The following is an 18,561-nucleotide window of genomic DNA, read 5'->3' on the forward strand; positions in this document are numbered from 1 at the left end:
TTTAAAAATAGGGAAGTTTAACAGTGTTTTTCTTCCAAAGCAGAATGTTTAATCAGCAAAGGTACTAATCCGGCAGTAAATTAGTATATTAAGTGGTGTATGGTGCCCTAGGAGAAGGTGCAGCCTAAATAAGGACAGTAATGATGAAACCCCGTGGGAAGAAGGAGTAGGCCCAGAGTTGCCCGAGCTGAGCAGTGAAACAGGAAGAATGGAGGGGCCAGCCCGAGTCAAGGTTCCCCACACATACTTACAAAAAGAAACTCATTTTCCCCCGGTTTGTCCCACTCACGATCAGCAGCGAAATCGGGTTAAGGTCTAACTCGCCCAGACATCACAATCCGAACCACTTTAAGGAGTCGGGAGCCCGCGGACCACCCTCCCGTTCGCCACACAAAAACTTGACCAACTCTCCGCCAAGCAATCTCGCGAGCTCCGACCGCCACACGACAATATGCAAATCAAAACTTTTATTGACACCCGCATTATCCAATCACCGGCTCGTCTCGCCTTCGGAGAGACGGTAGGCTTTGCTTACGAACCAATCGAAATAGGCGGAGGTGGGACGGATAGTCGTGAGGCGATAAAAGCCTGATGTCTTTATTGATTAATCCGAAAATACCAACTGACAATATTGTACAATTCGGGATTACTTAACTAATATACAGTGAGAAAGGAAGAAAAGCACGTGGTTAAAACAAAAGATTTAAAAAAAGGATTCTGATTGACATGCCTATGGCCAATTGTAATTTGAAGCGCTTGAAAAATAATAACCTATCAGCGTAAAGAGGAGGCGGGCTGTTTATATTCATGGTGAATTGTTTAAGCAAAAGTTATAAAACGTTAGAAAACGAATGGAAGATGGTTTTATTTAGTAGAATATGTTTAAAAATAAGAAAAAAAAGAAATGATCTGTAGTTACGTCACAAGGCGGTTTGTGATGTCACGCGCTGCTGGGCGGGCGGCGCAGACCGGGAACGGCGAGTTGGAGGTAAGGAGGTTGCGTCGAGCTCGCCGTTGACCGCCGTCACCTGTGAGCCGAGGGCCGCCGTTTCCGAGTCAGACCCATTCGGTGTGCTGCAGAGAACATCTTTCGGTGTTTTGGAGAGGCGGCGGTTGCGTTGGGTTGGAGGCAGCGCGGGTGGGCTGGTACCGACACGAGGCGTGGCCGCCATTTTGTTACACCCCGGCTGAGCGGCCGCGTAATGGATCGCTCGGCTCCCTTCGGTGCTGTCGCTCGGCCGCTCCTCCGGCTCGGGAGCTGGCTGCCACACTGCATTCTCCTCTGTGAAGTGGGCACGGGGCGCTTTTTTTTGTGGGGGGGGGGAAGTCGCGGGGTTGGAGGGAACGTGTATACAGATGAAACCAAATTCTTCCTGCAGCTTTCCAAGTGTATAGGGTACACTAGGTAGAATGGTTTACATTAAGTTACCATGAAAAATTTATAATAAATGGGTATTCATCGTTGCGTGTGCAAGGAAAAAAAGAGTGACGTTGTAATAGTACTTTTGGTCGTCCCAGTTTAGTTTGAGGGTTAGGGTTGTAAACGGAAGTTCATAATGACCCTGAAGACTTTGTGTGGAAAATTTTCCAGAACTTTTGAGGTGTTGGACCTGAGAAGAAGTTGTTTCCATGGTGACGTTTGTTGTGTACATCATACACTTGGACTGAAAGTATTTCCTTGCGCAGCCACAGTCCTGCAAGTTCCATCAATTGCAGTCGTATAAATTGTTACTGCTTTGAAATGCTTTCCTGGGGTGGCATTTTACCTCGTCCTTCTCACCCATGAATCAATCTTCTATTCTTTTCGATTGCTTTGGATCATCTTCCTGTTGGTGTGGCATTGTAGACTTCAGGTCTCATCGGAACTTGTATTACTGTACTGAAGTCATCCTTTTTAAATTCTGAAACATTAAGGCATTGGTAAGCATGTTAGAACCTTCGCATATAATTTCAGCACCCACCATTTGAAGCTCTTGAATTGCATTTTATTTTTGGCCCAAACGTTTTGATTTTGCAATCACTGAAATCTCTCCTTTGCCAGGGTATGAGGTGTGATGTATGTGTGTCCTTTTAAATTCTATTATCTAGTGATTGTTTATGTTTTGTAGCTGATGTCTGGGTATGTGCAATTGTTTTCTAATTGCTTGTAAGCTTTATTTTTGGTAGCTGAATGTTTAGTAATATTTCCTGTAAAGTGCTTTTAATAGCTTGCATTTTTTTATAAAAGTATGTAACTACACACTTCTCATTTTAAAAATCTTTTTTAGGCATTTTCTTGAGAGACCGTAATCAATTATTCAAATGGAGGAAAATTATGTTGTCAGAATCCGTGGACTTCCATGGTCCTGCACTGCTGATGAAGTGTTGAGATTCTTCTCAGGTTTTGTGAATTTATCTGGTTTGTTTGGGTATTTTAGTTTAGATGCAGCTGTTTGAAAATTTAAGCTTCAAGGCAATGAAATTTGACAAATACAGTAAAACTGGTATTCAGTCCCTATGGGGATTGGTTGATGCTAGATTTGGTTACATTAACTTGATACAAGTGGAGCCCATCCATGTATGCTGCTTCCTGCAGCATTCTCGTGTGGTAAGAAAACAATTGGTTGCAGGAGTAGGCCATCGACCCAGTCAAGCTTCCTCTGCCATTCAATGAGATCATGGCTAATCTTCACCTTTTCTCTATATTCCTTAATTCCCCAACTATAAAAATCTATCCAACATTGCCTTACTGAGGTTGCCTCCACTGCTTTAATGGGCAGCAGATTGTGTAGATTCTCCACCCTCTGGGAAAATCGGTTCCTCCTCATTGCTGTCCTAGTTCTCCTTCCCAAAATGCTTATTTTTCTCAAGCCCACCAACACGCTAGTTGATTATTTTGTTGTTACTGGCACCTACGTTCATGGTGATTTGTGCAGTAACCAGTTAGCCACCTCATTTATGATTAATCTTAAATTTCTTGTATGAGTCAGCATTTTCAACACTAATAACTGAAAAATATAGTTGAGAAGCTGCGATCTGGTGGTTATGATGCAATGGAAGGCAGGCAATCGTCAGTGTTCCTTCAAGTTTGAAATTCTTGTGATTGAATGGCAAAGGAAATGAATTGCTAATATAAGATATAAGAATTGGGTTTTAATATGCTTATGTTCCCCCTATTTTTATGATCACTGTCTTAATAATTTGACCTTATAGTTGGTATTGAATGCTTGGGCTTGCTAGGTTTATACAGCTATTGGTATTAATTTCTCAAAATGGCCAGTGCTTTTGATTTGCGTTTAATGTTTCTCTGCTTCTCTTTTCTCTTTCCTGATATTACACGCCAGTAATTCATTGTATATATTTTCAGATTGTAAGATATTAAATGGAACTGCTGGGATACACTTCACTTATTTGAGAGAAGGCCGCCCAAGTGGGGAAGCCTTTGTTCAGTTAGAAACTGCTGAAGATGTAAAATGTGCTCTTGCAAAAGATCGCGAAAGCATGGGGCATAGATACATTGAAGGTAAGCTTGTTTTAAGTTGGCAGGAAAAGGCCCAAGCTCAAGTTTGTATTTACTGAATTCCTTGTGCATAATGGTCCTGAATGATGATTAATCTTTCTCCTTTTGACACCTCAGTGAGTAGTATTTCAGTGTTGTGCTGTTAAATATTCCAGTGAGCTGGCTGTCCTCCCACTTTCTGCCCAAAATTGTCTTGTGTCTTAATTTCTGCCCTTGGTTACAGTTGAAAATTTAAGCTTCAAGGCAATGAAATTGGTTACATTTGGTTCTGCTTTAGCAAAGTATAGTTTTAAACTGGATTTCAGATACCTTTGCCACTAATTTCTGTAACCTTTTTCAGCTCTAGGTTCTGCACACAGGATGACTGGTTTCCATTGCTTGATTTTTCTTGGCATTTTGGGGGAGGGGGTGAGGGGGAGCTCTCTTTGAGGAGAGTCACAGCCATTTTTCCTTTAGAAAGTTGCTTAAGCCCTATATGTCTGCTATTTGATCTAATGCCCTCTAGTTTGCCTTGATGTGTGGTCCATTGGTAATGTTTGCAGTCAAACTAGGCAGAAACATTTTGAAATTTGTGAAAAAAATTTTAAAGGGTGAATGTCTTTGCTCTCTCAGCTAATCTACCAGATAAGTAATACAATGTACACTAAACTGGAAGTGCTTGGATCTTTGGTCCCAATGCTTTCTTCCTCTGCTTTTCTTGCAGAAATGTTTGCAAGTAGGGTTTTGTTATTATTTCACTTGTATTTGCAGTGTTTGAGACAAAAGCCACTGAAATAGATTGGATGTTAAAAAACGCTAATCCAAGTCAAACCGATTCAACAAGTGATGGAACAGTACGCCTTAGAGGCTTACCATTTGGATGCAGCAAGGAGGAAATTTTACAGTTTTTCACAGGTACTCATTTTTTATTTTCTCCAGCAATGGAGCACTAAATGCTTGGATATATTAACTGAAGGGGTATTAATGTAGTTTTTAAATAAAATACTGATTTGTGGGAAAAGGCTGGGTATATTTGTGAATGGTTTTGTGTAGTCTGTCCAATGATTAGTTTGTAGTTGATGTCCAAGGCTGCCTCATGCAGATTTATAAATGATAGGGTTGTGGGATAGCTGAATCGCTGCATTTTCTTAACCTTAGTAGTGTGGCACATAGTATTGGGCACAAGGGTTTATAATCCAAAAGGATTCTAAAGTAACAGCTATTTAAAAAAAAAAAGCTTTACAATATAGTAGAGTCATTTGAAATAAAGCAATTCCTGTAATGGCAGGGCTTAATGTGAAGCAGTAAATGTGCAGACTAAAGAAAACTTTTAATAGCTGTTCAGAGGATTTGGGATGCATTGCAGAAGAGGCCACAAGCTTAGCTTAATTGTCCGGCAACAGTTTTGGACCAAGTTTCGAAGATGCCAGTATTTTGTAGTGAAGTAATTGTTATTTTGAAAATGTAGATTGTATTTGTGTTAGCAAAATGCTAACATTAATTAAACTAGCTTCATTGCATTACCTTTTTAATGATCCCTCAGGTCACTATCACTGAAATTATTTTTGCCTTCCCATGCCTCAATTTAAAGATGATTCTGATTTCCTTGTGTTAATCCTTGAGTCCAATGTTGTGAGTCAACAATGATACATGATATAAAAAATATTTGAAGGAATACTTTAGAAAAGTTTGCCCAATTACAGTATTCCAATTTTCCAAAACCATTACATTGTAAATGGATAAATGTATATGTAGGCCAGAGTTCCAATAACCCATATTAACTGCCTTGTGGCTCCCTTCATTTGTCAGCTTTTTTAATAGAATTGATATTTTACAATTGATAATTCGATACTATGATGCAAGAAAAGCCTATTCTGTAATAATATTTCTAAAGTATTCCTTCGTGATTGAGTCAAGCTAAGATTTGGGTCACTTTGTTCAGGTTTTTAGTTCTGAAATTTAGGAAGAATCTAATGCACTGCAGAGTGGTAGATGCAGGTGTGTATCTGCTGACCTGAGTGTTTCCATCCCCAGCTTTGCCATTGTGGGGGTAGTGTCCTCCACATGTTGGACATGTCCTCTAGTGTAGCCTGAGATAATGCATCTCTCATTGGGTTACAGAGCTGTGTTGACTGTTCCTGTCAACCCTCCAAGCTTATGCCAAAGGTGGGAAAAGTCAAAGGGATAAGAATATAGTGGTTCATCCTTAAAATTGGATTCTTTGTTTCCATGTTGACTTTCTTAAAAAATGTAAGTTTTTTTTTGCTGCTAAAACCTCAGTTACTGTCTGTGAAGAATTTATAAAGGGATGAGTCATAACAGAGGTAGGATATCTCCAGACTCAATTAGTAAACTACACAGAGACATTTGCTAAAATGGTCTGACCCTGCTTTTGTCCTGATTTTCCCCTTCCTGAAAGTGCCAACTGTTCAGAGTTAAGTTTCATGTTGGTGGTTCTTGGCTCACATGGCTACTTCTCAGGTATGAAACCATTGATATCGATTTCAACCAATGGGAGAGACCAAAATCTTTGCCTTAAGTCCCATGGGAATGGTAGTAATTGGAATCTTTGTATGGAAGTTTTAATGCCAAGTAGCAGTGAGAAATAGGTTTTCTGGGCTGGGTGACTCAGCAGATGATTGCTTGTGAAAGCTGAGCTATTTGTCTGTCATGTAATGGTTTCACAATGTTAGGTGTAGTTTGGTTGAATGAGTTACTGCAATTATTTATATCAAATAAATGTTAATAAACATGTTTTGGGTTCTAGATTAGTCACGTTATTGTTGAGCTGGTAGCTGGTCTAATATAACTGTTTCTTCACAGTCAGTAACTTGTAGCTTGTAATGTAAGTGAACACTTGTATTTAAGACCATGCTAAATTTGTGTATTGACGCAGTTTGCTTGGTGAATGCATTGCCTGTATGATGCTGATTAAGTAAAGCAAATGGGTTTGGATTGGGTTTTCCACAGAACCCCAAGAAGCAAACCTTGAGGTTGCAAAGTTTAAACAATTCTATCAGTTTTGTATTTTCTAATGGGTTCAATTCCACACTCTATCCCAGTAGGCTATCATTGACCCATTAGTTTTCCTTAGATATATTAGTTACATGAGTTTACATCAGTTTAAAATCTCTAGCAGTGGAATTTACTGCTTCATCGCCAAATTAAACTGCCCAATTTTAATTGACCCAATATCAACAATGAAGAAAGGAGCATGATACTCCAGAGATTTCACTGCAAGTCACACACCAACCTGACTTGGAAATATACTGATCCTTCATTGTTGTATCTAAATCCGGGAATTATGTCCAGCATTGTTGCAGTGCAAGGAGGTGGCTGGATGCTACCACTTTGGCAGCAATTCATTTCTGTTTGGCAGAAATGTCCACAACCTATAAAATTTTTCCAAGTTTATAAACTTATAAATTACATTTGCTTTGGTTAGGTTACTCATTTGTTTTCAACACAGATTAAATATTAAAAGCAACTGGAGTATTCCAAAGTGAATTCTTAGCAGGTCAAACAGTATCTTTATGTAGCAAAGATAAAGACACATAACCAATGTTTTGGGTTTGAGCCCTTCATCAAGGTATGAAAAACGTAGGCAGTCACCCAAATTTTGGGACGAGTGCATACGTTTTGCTCGTGTCTTGATGAGGGGCTCAAGTGTGAAACATTGCTTATTTGTCTTTATCTTTACTATATTAAGTGCACTGTTTGATCAGAGTTTCTCCAGCATTGTGCTTTTACTTAAATCATCGTGTCTAGAAACTTGAGTGCTTTACTCTTAGCAGGCATATAAATTAAACCATAATCCACAATTGTATTTACTAATATTCCAAGGTTAAAGGTCCATATTTGCACTTTTTTATTGAAAATCTTTTTATTTTTGAATTTTTGCTTTATTTAAACAGCATTATACTGCCTCTTGCCTCATTAGTCAATTCTGATATCAGTGCTCAACATTTGATATGCTGCTGTAGTATGTGTATAAGAGTAGGAATGTTTCAATTTTTAATATTGTTCCCCTTGTGGGGTATTTGTCCTTGGGTTGAAGGGTTGGAAATCGTGCCAAATGGGATAACATTGCCGGTGGACTACCAGGGGCGAAGCACGGGGGAAGCCTTCGTGCAGTTTTCATCAAAGGAGATAGCTGAAAAAGCACTGGGGAAACACAAGGAAAGAATAGGGCACAGGTGGGGATGGACGGAAGGGTGGCTCATTTGTCTTTAAGCCCACTTGTTCAGGTTGCAGAATTCATTCATTCTTGAAGAGAAAATAGTCGAACCACCCACATGACTTTGGAAAACAGTGGGGACTCAACTGATTTTTCTAATTGTGTTAAGATGTCCTATACTGTAGAGCCCTCATCATAAAGTAAATGGTAAATATAATCTTCCAGGTCACTTAACAATTCATTTGCATTATTTAATTTTCAATATTGGCCTGTAAAATTTTAATAGTTCATGGAGGGCTCCACAGTTCAGGATTATCATGATGTGAATGTTAAAATTCCAATTATTTAAATTTGATCCAGTTTTTAAGTAATGTCTTGCTACATTTGGATATACAAATTACATATACTGTCCCAAATTGCATTACATTTTTTTGTAACGTTTACAAACCAATATGGCAATTTCAAGCTTTTGGTTTTTAGAAATTTTTTCAGCTTAGTGCGTGAAGCGCACAGCACTGCAGGCTTCAGTCTTCATCTAACCTAACGGGAGGATGATGACAAGCCACCTTGCTGATTTGCATATAATTCAACTGGAGAATGAAACATTTCATCTTGGATTGAAAATCAGTAGATGGTTTTTGCACAGAAGCGTCGGTATAGTGCTAATTGATGAAATTTCTCACATTTGTGTGTCATGTACTTCACAATCTTGCACTGAGCTTTGTTATTGATGCAAAATGTCTGACTTGATGCTTGCATAACTTGGAGTCTTGTCACATATGTGTTGAAGTGCCAGGTTTGCTCATGGTCAAACTAAATTGGCCCCAGTATTGTCATCTTTGCTCCTTTTGAAAGATGAAGTATGCAGATTTTTTCTGAATTTGGTGTTGATGACTGTAATTTGGCTGGCTCTCTGAATCGTCGTGGCCCAGTAGAAACAAATCGCATAGCAAGTTTCCTTTGGGAAGCTCCACTGTGTATCCTTTGATGCCTTTGACCATGTATAGTTAATCCATTACAAGGCATGAGTACTGATTTTTTTCTCTCTCCAGCTTTGAATGTCCTTGCTCGGTGCATTCTGAAATCAGCCACAATAACCCATTATAAGAAGTAACTGTGAATTGAAAGTCTATTTTGTTTTCAGATGTTTAAAAAATGTAGGATATGGAAGGAAACCCCATAAATGACTTTTGAATGCGGTGTTATTCAGAACCACTGAACTGGAACTTGCAGTTGAGCTGAAGGTGGAATTGAAAGGAATAATCAGAACTACCATGATCCCAGGTAGTGAAGAGCTCCATGTATGGCCTGGTCTTACAGGTTCATTTTTGACCTTGACTGCATTTCCATTTTGGCCTTGAAAGAAATGCAAGCTGTTCAGTAAATCTAGATTTTTCAATTTAGCAGTTCTCATCCCTTGGTTCCAATATGTTGCAACAACTCAGACATTTAATCTAAATAACTTATTGTTAAAGGAATAGCTGTTTTCATTGCTATTGTATTCAATATGAATATGACAAATCAAAAGTAGATGGATTGCTCTGGTGAAAAGTTGATTGTTTTTTAATTCAAATTTGAAATAACCAGCTTCCCATGATTCCAAGGGGCCTTGCCAGGTAGTCAGTTTCATGGGTGAAGCTGGCACTGCCACTTGCATGTTGAATAAACGGTTTCATGCTTCAATTAACTGATATGGTGTACCATTAATTAGGTGTGGAAATACCACAGGTGTCAAATGGAAGTCAACTAGACAACTTTAACCATGTTGGCAATGACATTCCAGATTGACTCTATAATGAGCAAGTGACAAATGCTGTCTGTTAAACTTGAATATTGGGGTGTCAACCATTTGGGGATGGTGCTTATTCTAGTTTTCTCGGGGGGGGGGAGGTGAGGATGGTTTGTAGTAGTAATGTCAATTTGAAGTTATGTTCGAGTGATAGAGATATAACCAAGAATGAAAATAAGTGAGTTTTGACATTCTTTTCACCAGAGAAATCTACAGTCATGATATTAACACTTGTACCTGAATTTAAACTATTTAACCATAAGATAAATATAATAATTGTGGCTGTTCAGGTATATTGAAATCTTCAGAAGCAGTCGAGGAGAGATTCGAGCTTATCATGATCCTCCAAGAAGGTTCATGGGACAGCGTCCAGGGCCATATGACAGACCAATGGGTGGAAGAAGTGGCTATGGTGGTCCAGGCCCTATGAGAGGAGACGTGTTTGACCGCTCACGCCGAGCCTCTGCTTATGGTGGAGGTAAGACTGGAGTCTTTTAATGGTCTTGCTGTTTTTGTAAATTTGAAATGACACTTTCTGAAGTGCTGAGTACTGATCAGCATCTTTTACATTTTATGTGCCTTTTCTCATGTTCCTGCCTCTTGGTTTTTGTGCTGCCGTGGCTAGATAAACGAGACGCTGTACAGCCTAGGCTTTACCAGGTTTAATATTGAGCAATTGTATCTTAATGAAAAAGGGAACATGCATTTCTTGGGGGCAACATGCTTGGGTCAAACTGTAAAATTGAAATTTTTTTCCTCCAGGTTATGGAAACTTTGAAGCTTATGGTTATGATTATGGATATGGACGTGATGCGTATTATGGACACAATATGAGAGGAGTCGGAATAATGGATCGAGGTACTATTCTTTTGTTGCCTTCACTTTTTTGTTTGCATGTTGAAAGATGGTCATATGACCTGGGGGCAGTCCTTTAAAACCACCCATTTATCATTCTCTATTTGAAAACTCATTTGCAGTACATGGGGAAAACCTAGTGCCTGTTAATCTACCAACTAGCATATCTTTTGGACAGTGGAAGGACATCATTGCTGTAATGAACTGCAAACTACACACCACTGAAGGATAGAATTGAATGTGGGTTGCTGGAACTGAGGGAACAGCTCTAAGTTGCATCACTGTCCTATCGCAGAGTGAAACTTAAAAATAAACATTGAGGAAAAATTCGGCCTTCAAGTTAATTACATTAAGGGTGTTTATGAGAAATTGTAATTGAGGTTCTGTGTGTAATGCATTTGAGGGATGGAGCATGCAGCACGAGGAAAATGAACACATCTGAAGGAGTCCTGAGCAGATAGAACAGAGTATTTTTTGGATTTGTTTTTTTTTAAAGTAGCGTGGCATCATTGTGTTCTGGACTTGGTTGCATTTCACTCTGGGTTTGGTTTCCGATGTTTTGAATAATATTTTCTTGTTGCATACAGGGATGGGTAACCGTGGTTATGGTGGAGCAGGAGATGCTAGTCCACTTTTTCAGAATGGTACAGGTCATTATGTACACATGAGAGGGCTACCTTTTAGAGCTTCAGAAGGTGATATTGCTGATGTAAGTGAAATTTGGGGAACATTTTCATTACACCTTCAATTATACAGTAGTTTTAAGTTACTGCTGTTCACTTTAGTGATACATGAGAAAATGAAGAAAAGCAGCATTAAATCAAAGTTGGTGAATTGCATTTTCACCTTAAAACAATTGAAGCTAAATATTGTTGAAAATTCCTGTAAAGTAGATACGGCTCGAACTTGCAGCGTGATCAGCACTGATTTGTTAACTAACCCGGAGTATTGCTGTATTTCATGCCACATTAAGAATTTTACCTAGTTATTCTTAGTACTGACATAAATAAGCTGCACATTTCAATTGCTATTTACTTATTAGCACTGGTGATAAAAATGACCTTATACAACTGGGAAAACTTTTTGTTTCAATTTATCACTGCGCCACTTGTATTCCCTGTAGTTTTTTTCACCGCTGATTCCTGTGAAGATCAACTTTGAATATGGCTCTGACGGTCGCCTGACTGGAGAAGCTGATGTTGAGTTTGCCACTCACGAAGATGCCGTTGCTGCCATGTCTAAAGACAAAGCACATATGCGTGAGTGATGCAATTCTGCAAATAGCTGGATAACCAATATTGTTGATGTACTGCTGTTGTAATATTTTATTTCTTTTAAAATATTTAACAATCATAAATACAAAACCAAGAGAACCCTCCCTATTAAACAGAGAAAGAACAAAAAAATCTAATTGTCAGCGCATACAGTAAAACACATAGAGATGATGATACCACAGTTAAAATCTTTTAGTGGTCTACTGGCTACCCAGTAGTTATCGTAACCCTAGATTGGCATCAGTGAGGTACCTATATGCTCCAAATAAGGCCAATTAATTATGTCCACATTATGTATTCTACAACTGCTTTGCAATTACAAAATTCATCAATACGATTTTCACCTTTTAGAGCATCGATATATCGAACTTTTCCTGGATTCAACTGCCAATATGGGAAGTGGGCTATGTGGATATGTAGCTCATAGAATGAGTGCGATGGATATGGATCAGTATGCTACAGGTGATTCACAGTTTTGACTTTTTTAAAATTTCTAACGGTATTAGCTTGTAAATATAAAGGCATTTATGAACTGGCCTCTAAACATATAGTGAATGGAGGGATAAAATATTAAGTTTGGGGGATTACTGTTTGTGTTTCCTAAATGTCTAAGTGAATTTGGAGTGACAGACTGCTTTGTCCTGCGTCGAGGTTCTTCCAGCAAAATGTTCTTTTTAAACGAGTGACAACCAAAACTTTTCTTTGGCATAGGGGACATGAAGCAAGTGATGCTCACAAAGCGTGGTTCGTGTGAATTCAAGTAACAATGGTCACAATTCAAACGCAGTATTCCTTCTGCTTCCAGAACCCTTTCTGTGGGTCAGCCGATCAAAGTCACCTTCACTTTTTGGTTTGAGTGGTATTCTCATTCCCCAATAACCTGGAGAAATCAGACCATCACCACAGTCAGCACAGTATCCGTTCAAAGGATGCTTCTCCAAGTACTGACTTCTCAAAAAGGCCACAGTCATTCCCGTATAACATGTGGAAATCAGACAGATTGTCTATAACCACACATGAGGTCACATTCAGCACTTTATTACTTCACAGCACTGCCTCCTCAAAATGGCCCCTGAGTTCAAGTGCTGTGCATTTAATCTGTTGGACACTTGGTCTCTGCACCTGCATTCCTCTTGTTAAATTTGTTCTCTCTCAGTCACAGTCCCACACAATTGAAAACCTAATAATACAATTTAAAATTACCAATAGAGTAAAAATTTGGTAATTCAGCACTCTTGTGGCTTGGTGCCAGACTGTTGGATATTGATCATAATTCCCAGTACTTTGTTACAGTATTGTAATTTTCAAGTCAACCCGATGAGTTTAGAGACCCATGGTGGCCAGATTGGAAAATAATACTTGATGGTGTTTTTCCAACTGCAGCTGATGTTTAATTAGCTCTTGTGCTTACACATCTATGCTGGGTTTCAGTGGCATTCATTGTTAAGAAAATTCATGTTTGACTTGACCATGTTGGAAAAAATGCTGTCGTAAAAAGGCAGGAGGTTCTATAGGCTGAAATACTTCAGTACATTTGTTATTGTGCCTTTGCAATATTTGTACAGGTACTCACAAGATAGTAATCAGGAGTGGCATGCAAGTTGTCAAGTATGTGCATTAATGGCTATTGTTCTTGAAAGTAGGTGAAATTAATGGGATGTTTGACATTTTTGACAGGTACTCAAGGAGGTTATGGACATAATGATCAGGGTATAGCAAATAGCTATGGCAACATGGGAGCTAGTTATGCAGGCTATGGAAATGTTGGAAGCGCACGTGGATATGGTAAGTGAAGATCCTACTTGTCCTGAGGCCTGTTTTGCAGGCTTGTTTGGCTGCTAATGGTTGAAGTTTTTTTTTGAACTGGTGAAACAATTGATTACATAGCATTTCATGGTCAGGGCATCCCTTGAAGAGCCACATAGATAGGGTTAGCACAATGCTCTTGCAGCATTTGGGTTCAGATCTGGTGCTGTCTAAGGAGTTTTTTTCCCCTGTGACATTGTCAACTGCCACTGGTTTTGTTCTGCATTCATTCGTTGGGTAATTGTCACATGGGCATAATTGGGCTCTGCAGCTGTGCTGAAGCTTTAATTTAAATTTATACATGAATGAAGATTTGTCAATTTAAAATGGGAAATTTTTTTGGAATAAGTTTTTTCTTTTTTATAACTTGCAGGCTATGGTGGTATGGCAGGAGGATATTCCAGTAATCAGAATATGGGAATGGGCAACATGGATACAAACATGGCTGGATGGAGAATGTAAACCTTTTATGCAATCAGGCCTGAGTCAGAACCGTGAAGAACCTACTCTCTGCCACAATTTCATAAAGGATGACCAATGCAGCAGTACTGTTGCTTTCTTCCAAGATCAAAAGCAGTAATATTTTTACTAATAGAGCTACTTTGCAATTATTTTTTTACCTGTTTTTGGTGCAAGTCTGGAAATGTTGCCCAATGTTGGGTGTCTCAATTTGTTTGAACCTGCTTTTATTTGACTTGATGGCAAGGGGAGAAATTGTTCCGATAAACTTTGACTCAATTGAATGTGGCGTAAGCAAAGTAAGCGTCTCGTGCAAAGTTTTCTTTTGAGCTTGTAATCTAACAAAAAGCTCAAATGAGCAAGTAGTGTCGATTGTATGCTATCTTCTACTTTGGTACCATTTGAAATGGGGAGAGGTTCAGTGCAATCTTCAGAACTTCAACCACAGAAATCTGTAATATAGTCAGTGTTGTCACACAATGTAATGGGTATTTGGTGGTAGAACAGCATTCTCAATTGAAAACATCTTTTAAGCATTGCTTTCTCTTTAGCCCAGTATTGTTCATGCTCCAGTCTGATTGCTTCTTTTGTCACCCTGTTTATTTTACTCTAGCTCCCAGCCCATTGAATTCAAGTTTTCACTTCCTGGAATGCCCTAGTGATCAAGCTAATAAGCAGGTGTTGGGGTTGAGCCATCTACTGTCCGGTTACTTCAATGAATTCTACAACATTTGATACTGGAATGCAACAAACATGTTTTTTTTCCAAACAGTTACTATGTTCATTTTTTGTGTCTGCCTAGTTCACATGGTATTGATTGTTAGCAATGTAGTTTTAAAAATGAGAAGCATCTTTGTATCTTTCTACAGGAGGTGCTTTTTGGGTAACTTCGTTGACCACTAGGGTCTATTGACTTTGACACTTCAGTGTGCAGCTTTTGAAACGTGCACATTTTGTCAAGGATTCATGAAAGATGATTTACTGTATATTTCTAATGGTGAATATAATAAAGTGTAATTTCAGAACTGGTATAGCTAAGGTTTGTTCATGGCTCAAAGAGTCACTTAACTCAACTGCTGTATGCAGAAAACACTGCTGTGATGGGTCTTCTGGTCTTTGGCAAAATGAAATTTAATGTTTCAGAAAACTGGCATCGCTTTTGTGGGAATGTTGTCTACGCAAATAGTGCCATGCTTGGAGTGACGTGATTAAATTGCTTCTCGTCATGGTGATTGCGTGAGCTTAGGCTGTTAGGGTCCTCATACAGTGTGAGGGGTTTGGCAAATAAAGAAACAACTTTCAAATAGCTTGTGGTCAAAAAAAAATCACATGATCATTTGATAAGGGAAAAAAATTTACTCGGGAATAATTTGTACATGGCCCTATGGCATTTGGCTGTCTAGGCCCTCAAACCTTGTTCCATTGTCCATAAAGACCAGGGCTGTTCTGAAAATCGGATAGTCACATTGCATCTATCCTCCAATTGTAATTTTGGGAGTGCTTCAAACTCTACAACTCTTACCAAAGTATTTCACTGATTTCATTGCAATTAAATGAATGTCCCTTGATAAACTCAGCACTTCAGTTTTAATAAACTGGAAATCTCAACCTATTAAAAGGAGAGAATGCAGCTGTGGTGGTTAAATTTGAACTGTTGGTGTAGATTTTGATAAATCACCCCTAACTTGAACTTCAATCCTTGTGTAAAGTATGAATTTAATTTTTAAAAATGTAGACATACAGCATGGTAACATTTTGGCCATCTAATTTACATTTCATTAACCTACACCAATACTCCTGGTATGCTTTTGAAGGTGGGAGGAAACCAGAGCTCCCAGAGAAGACTCATGCAGACATGGGGCGAATGTACAAACTTATTGAGTGTGGGACTCAAACCCCAGTCCAGTCCTGATTGCTGCCACTGTAAAGGTGTTGTGCTCACTGCTATGCCAGCCATGCTGCTCTGAAGTTGTTCATTCCTTCACATGTATTTGACCATCAATTGTCAAGTTTTTTTGTAAATTTTGGTTATTAAATTGAATGTGAGGCATGGGGTAAAGTAGACAACAGAGCTCCAGTGCTGATGCAGGTGAAATACTGCATTGATTGTGTCAGCCTTTTAAACTGGTTGCAAGTTGTTTGTGTAAATAGGACTGTCATTCCTTCATTTTCTGGGACTGTGGAGGAGAATGTGTTCAATTTACAATACGATGAAACTCTTTGGTCCTTGGTGCAAAGCATTCAGACATACAAACAATACAGATGTAGGACAAGTATTCATGTACAAATAAATATTGCTTTGTTAGTATGAGTCACAGATGGTTAGTGTGAGCAGTTCCTTGTGTCGTTCTGCATTTTGCTTGTGGAAAGAAGCTGCTTCCCAGACAGAAGCAGCTGAAAGATGCAGTCTTCAGAGTTGAAGAACTGAGCAATCTTGCGTCTCCATTTTTTAAAAAAACTCCCGGGGAGCCAGATTTTCCTCCATGGCCCTACGTCATCACGTGACATCTCCCGGCCCAATGTTCATAGCAAAAGAATCCAAGAGCATCTCAGTAATACAAGGGTTGAGCTAGGAACTTAAAATAATTCCCAGAGGAAATGTACACCTGGCCCATCCTTTCCCTCAACTTTCAGTGCAGTTGAAGGTTTTCTACAAAAAAACCTTCACAGATGCTGCCTGATCCTCTGGTCTGTTTTTTGTCCCAGAATTTCAACACCTTATGTAATTAGGGAAAAAGCCAACATGTCTCGAGCCTCGTGCCTTTCACCCAAAATTGATCGTAGTAGATAAAGCTGATGTGTTGAGGGGAAGGTTGGGTAGAGGAGGGAGACCGCAATGATCCTCTCTGCCACTTCGGGTCGAAAGTCTGCAGACATTGAATGTCTGTCAGACAATGCTGGAGAAACTCCGAGTTCGTAGTAGCTCTTCCTTAACCTGGTGGTGTGAGTCTGGTGAAACCTCTATCGAGCTGTGTGGATTGGATGTGGTAATTTTGCCTGGCCCGCAGGAAAAAAAAATCTCGGTTATATGATGGGATGCATGTAGTCTTGACAGTAAATGGGACCCGAGACTGCAGATGCTCCAATCTAAGACTAAGACACCATCTCTGACGTCTGTGTGGCGACGTCACGGAATCCGATACGTCTTAATTGATAGCCTCTTGGCCAATGGCCACAATGGGAGGCCAGTGCTCGCCAGCCAATGGGAGGTGGGGAGCGAGGCCCGGCCCCCCCACTGACGTCGGCGAGTGTAAAAGGCAGGTACTGGCGGCCGCGCGGCCTCGTTCCCCGCAGGCTTCATCGGCGGCGGCATGGTTCCGGGTTGCGGCAACTCGCTGCGCTTCTTCAGTGCCGGTGTACGCAGCGTCTGCCGGCTGCACACCAGCGCCGGAAGGTAGGACTGACTGGGGGAGACAAGGCGCCGGCACCGCGTTCCCGCCACCTTTTATTCACTTTTTGCCTCCCCTTATTCCTTTCTCTTTCATGCTCCCCGTTCCTCCGTCCATTCATTTCCCTCTCATTGCTTTCCCCATTCACCGCTCTCCCTCCTTCCCCAATCCCCTCCCTCCATTCCCTCCTCATTCATCTTCCTCCTTTCCCTCCCCATCCATCTCCCTCCTTACCCCCTCTTTTTCCTCATTCCTCCAGCCCACGTTCCTCTCATTCTTTCTCCCTCCCCTCACTTCTCCCCTGTCCCTCTCCACCCAGCCCAGCGCGTCCCAGCCGGACGGCTGATGAAATCTCTGGTGCTGGTTACGTGTGCTGGCCCGTCTGTCCGAACCTGTTCGTCGAGAGAAGCCGGCGGCAGCCAGGGCTCTCGAAAGTGAAACGCTTCCGATCGCATCTCGTGTTGTGGGGAAGGTAAACGTGGGGCTGAAAATTCCAGTGACTATCCTCTCTATTCCTCGGTATGAAACCAGTGACGCTGCCTGTTCTCCTTCCCGCTTGGGTTTCAGACATGCTCGGTGCCACATTTCTTAACGTCTCCTTCGCCTCTCCGATGTAATCTCGAGTTATATTTCCTCTCACTAACGTTACATGGTTATTTATGACCTGGGGGCTCTCTCAGTTGACGTTCAGCGCTGCAGGCTTTGTCTCCGAGGCTGGATGTCCTCACTGATTCCCTCGCTAGTGGTTCTCTGTGGCCTGGCACAGGCGGCATCTCAGCACTGACTCCTGGCTCAGCCTCTTGCGAGTCTACAAGGCGACTTAGCGTTTTGCATTTCCATTGCAAAGCTTTCAATCAAAGCCTTACCTATTTGTAAACCAACTTGCTAGTTCCTTATTTGACCATCTCTAATTGGCATTCTTTAATGATGCTTCTAAAATAGCAGTGTCAATATCAGCAACTTGAGTCATTATCCTGTTTCTTAGTTCTAGGAATTGCTAAGAGGAGGTGTTTTGTCCAACTGTGGTTCTCTGTGGCCTGGCACAAGCGGTATGACTCAACACTAACTCCTGGGTCAGCTTGCGAGTCTACAAGGCGACTTCGCGTTTTGCATTTCCATTGAAAAGCTTTCAGTCAAAGCCATCCATCCTTACCTATTTGTAAACCAACTTGCTAGTTCCTTATTTGTCCATCTCTAATTGGCATTCTTTAATGATGCCTCTAAAGTAGCAGTGTCAATATCAGCAACTTGAGTCATTATCCTCTTTCTTAGTTCTAGGAATTGCTAAGAGGAGGTGTTTTGTCCAACTTGTGGCATAGTATTTCATATTTTGT

The 18,561-nt window shown here is 40.3% G+C and overlaps 3 protein-coding genes across 9 annotated transcripts in view; 2 read left to right on the plus strand and 1 right to left on the minus strand.

Annotated features, from left to right (window-relative positions):
* The window catches only part of LOC138754186 (MOB kinase activator 1A), a 26,978-nt gene extending 26,542 nt beyond the window's left edge, over positions 1–436 (minus strand). The window contains exon 1 of the mRNA XM_069918074.1: positions 252–436. Coding sequence (XP_069774175.1) covers positions 252–265 — 14 coding nt within the window. The 5' untranslated portion in view covers positions 266–436. The remainder of the gene's footprint in view (positions 1–251) is intronic.
* A 452-nt stretch (positions 437–888) lies between these two features.
* LOC138754185 (heterogeneous nuclear ribonucleoprotein H3-like) lies at positions 889–14,863 on the plus strand. 4 transcript variants are annotated; one of them, XR_011351598.1, is made up of 13 exons: positions 889–988; positions 2,268–2,380; positions 3,347–3,502; positions 4,250–4,393; positions 7,536–7,674; positions 9,735–9,922; positions 10,207–10,302; positions 10,887–11,008; positions 11,423–11,558; positions 11,925–12,035; positions 13,251–13,358; positions 13,753–13,955; positions 14,452–14,609. XR_011351598.1 is itself a non-coding variant. In XM_069918070.1 (12 exons), exons 2-12 carry the CDS (start codon positions 2,302–2,304, stop codon positions 14,571–14,573), a joined length of 1,401 nt encoding a protein of 466 aa, XP_069774171.1. In that variant the 5' UTR covers positions 889–988; positions 2,268–2,301; the 3' UTR covers positions 14,574–14,863. The 4 variants fall into 4 exon arrangements, 3 of the variants coding, with proteins under 3 accessions (XP_069774171.1, XP_069774174.1, XP_069774172.1); XM_069918070.1 differs by lacking the exon at positions 13,753–13,955 and having other exon boundaries at positions 14,452–14,863; XM_069918073.1 differs by having other exon boundaries at positions 13,753–14,609.
* Positions 14,864–17,064: 2,201 nt separating this feature from the next.
* Positions 17,065–18,561, plus strand: part of mthfd2 (methylenetetrahydrofolate dehydrogenase (NADP+ dependent) 2, methenyltetrahydrofolate cyclohydrolase) — a 53,850-nt gene continuing 52,353 nt past the window's right edge. The window contains exons 1-2 of one of the 4 annotated variants that reach the window (XM_069918087.1): positions 17,065–17,232; positions 17,547–17,699. In XM_069918087.1, the coding sequence (XP_069774188.1) occupies positions 17,150–17,232; positions 17,547–17,699 (236 nt within the window). In that variant the 5' untranslated portion in view covers positions 17,065–17,149. The remainder of the gene's footprint in view (positions 17,233–17,546; positions 17,700–18,561) is intronic. The other 3 variants (XM_069918085.1, XM_069918086.1, XM_069918088.1) reach the window with 3 other exon arrangements.

The sequence above is a fragment of the Narcine bancroftii genome, chromosome 2, assembly GCF_036971445.1.
Source record: "Narcine bancroftii isolate sNarBan1 chromosome 2, sNarBan1.hap1, whole genome shotgun sequence".
Classification (NCBI taxonomy): Eukaryota; Metazoa; Chordata; class Chondrichthyes; order Torpediniformes; family Narcinidae; genus Narcine; species Narcine bancroftii.

Excerpts from the sequence above, each read along its gene's own strand:
- LOC138754185 (XM_069918070.1), top strand. The coding sequence starts at position 2,302 with ATGGAGGAAAATTATGTTGTCAGAATCCGTGGACTTCCATGGTCCTGC. Across the intron at positions 10,303-10,886 it reads AGTCGGAATAATGGATCGAG|GGATGGGTAACCGTGGTTAT; the intron begins GTACTATTCTTT and ends TGTTGCATACAG. Across the intron at positions 11,009-11,422 it reads CAGAAGGTGATATTGCTGAT|TTTTTTTCACCGCTGATTCC; the intron begins GTAAGTGAAATT and ends TATTCCCTGTAG.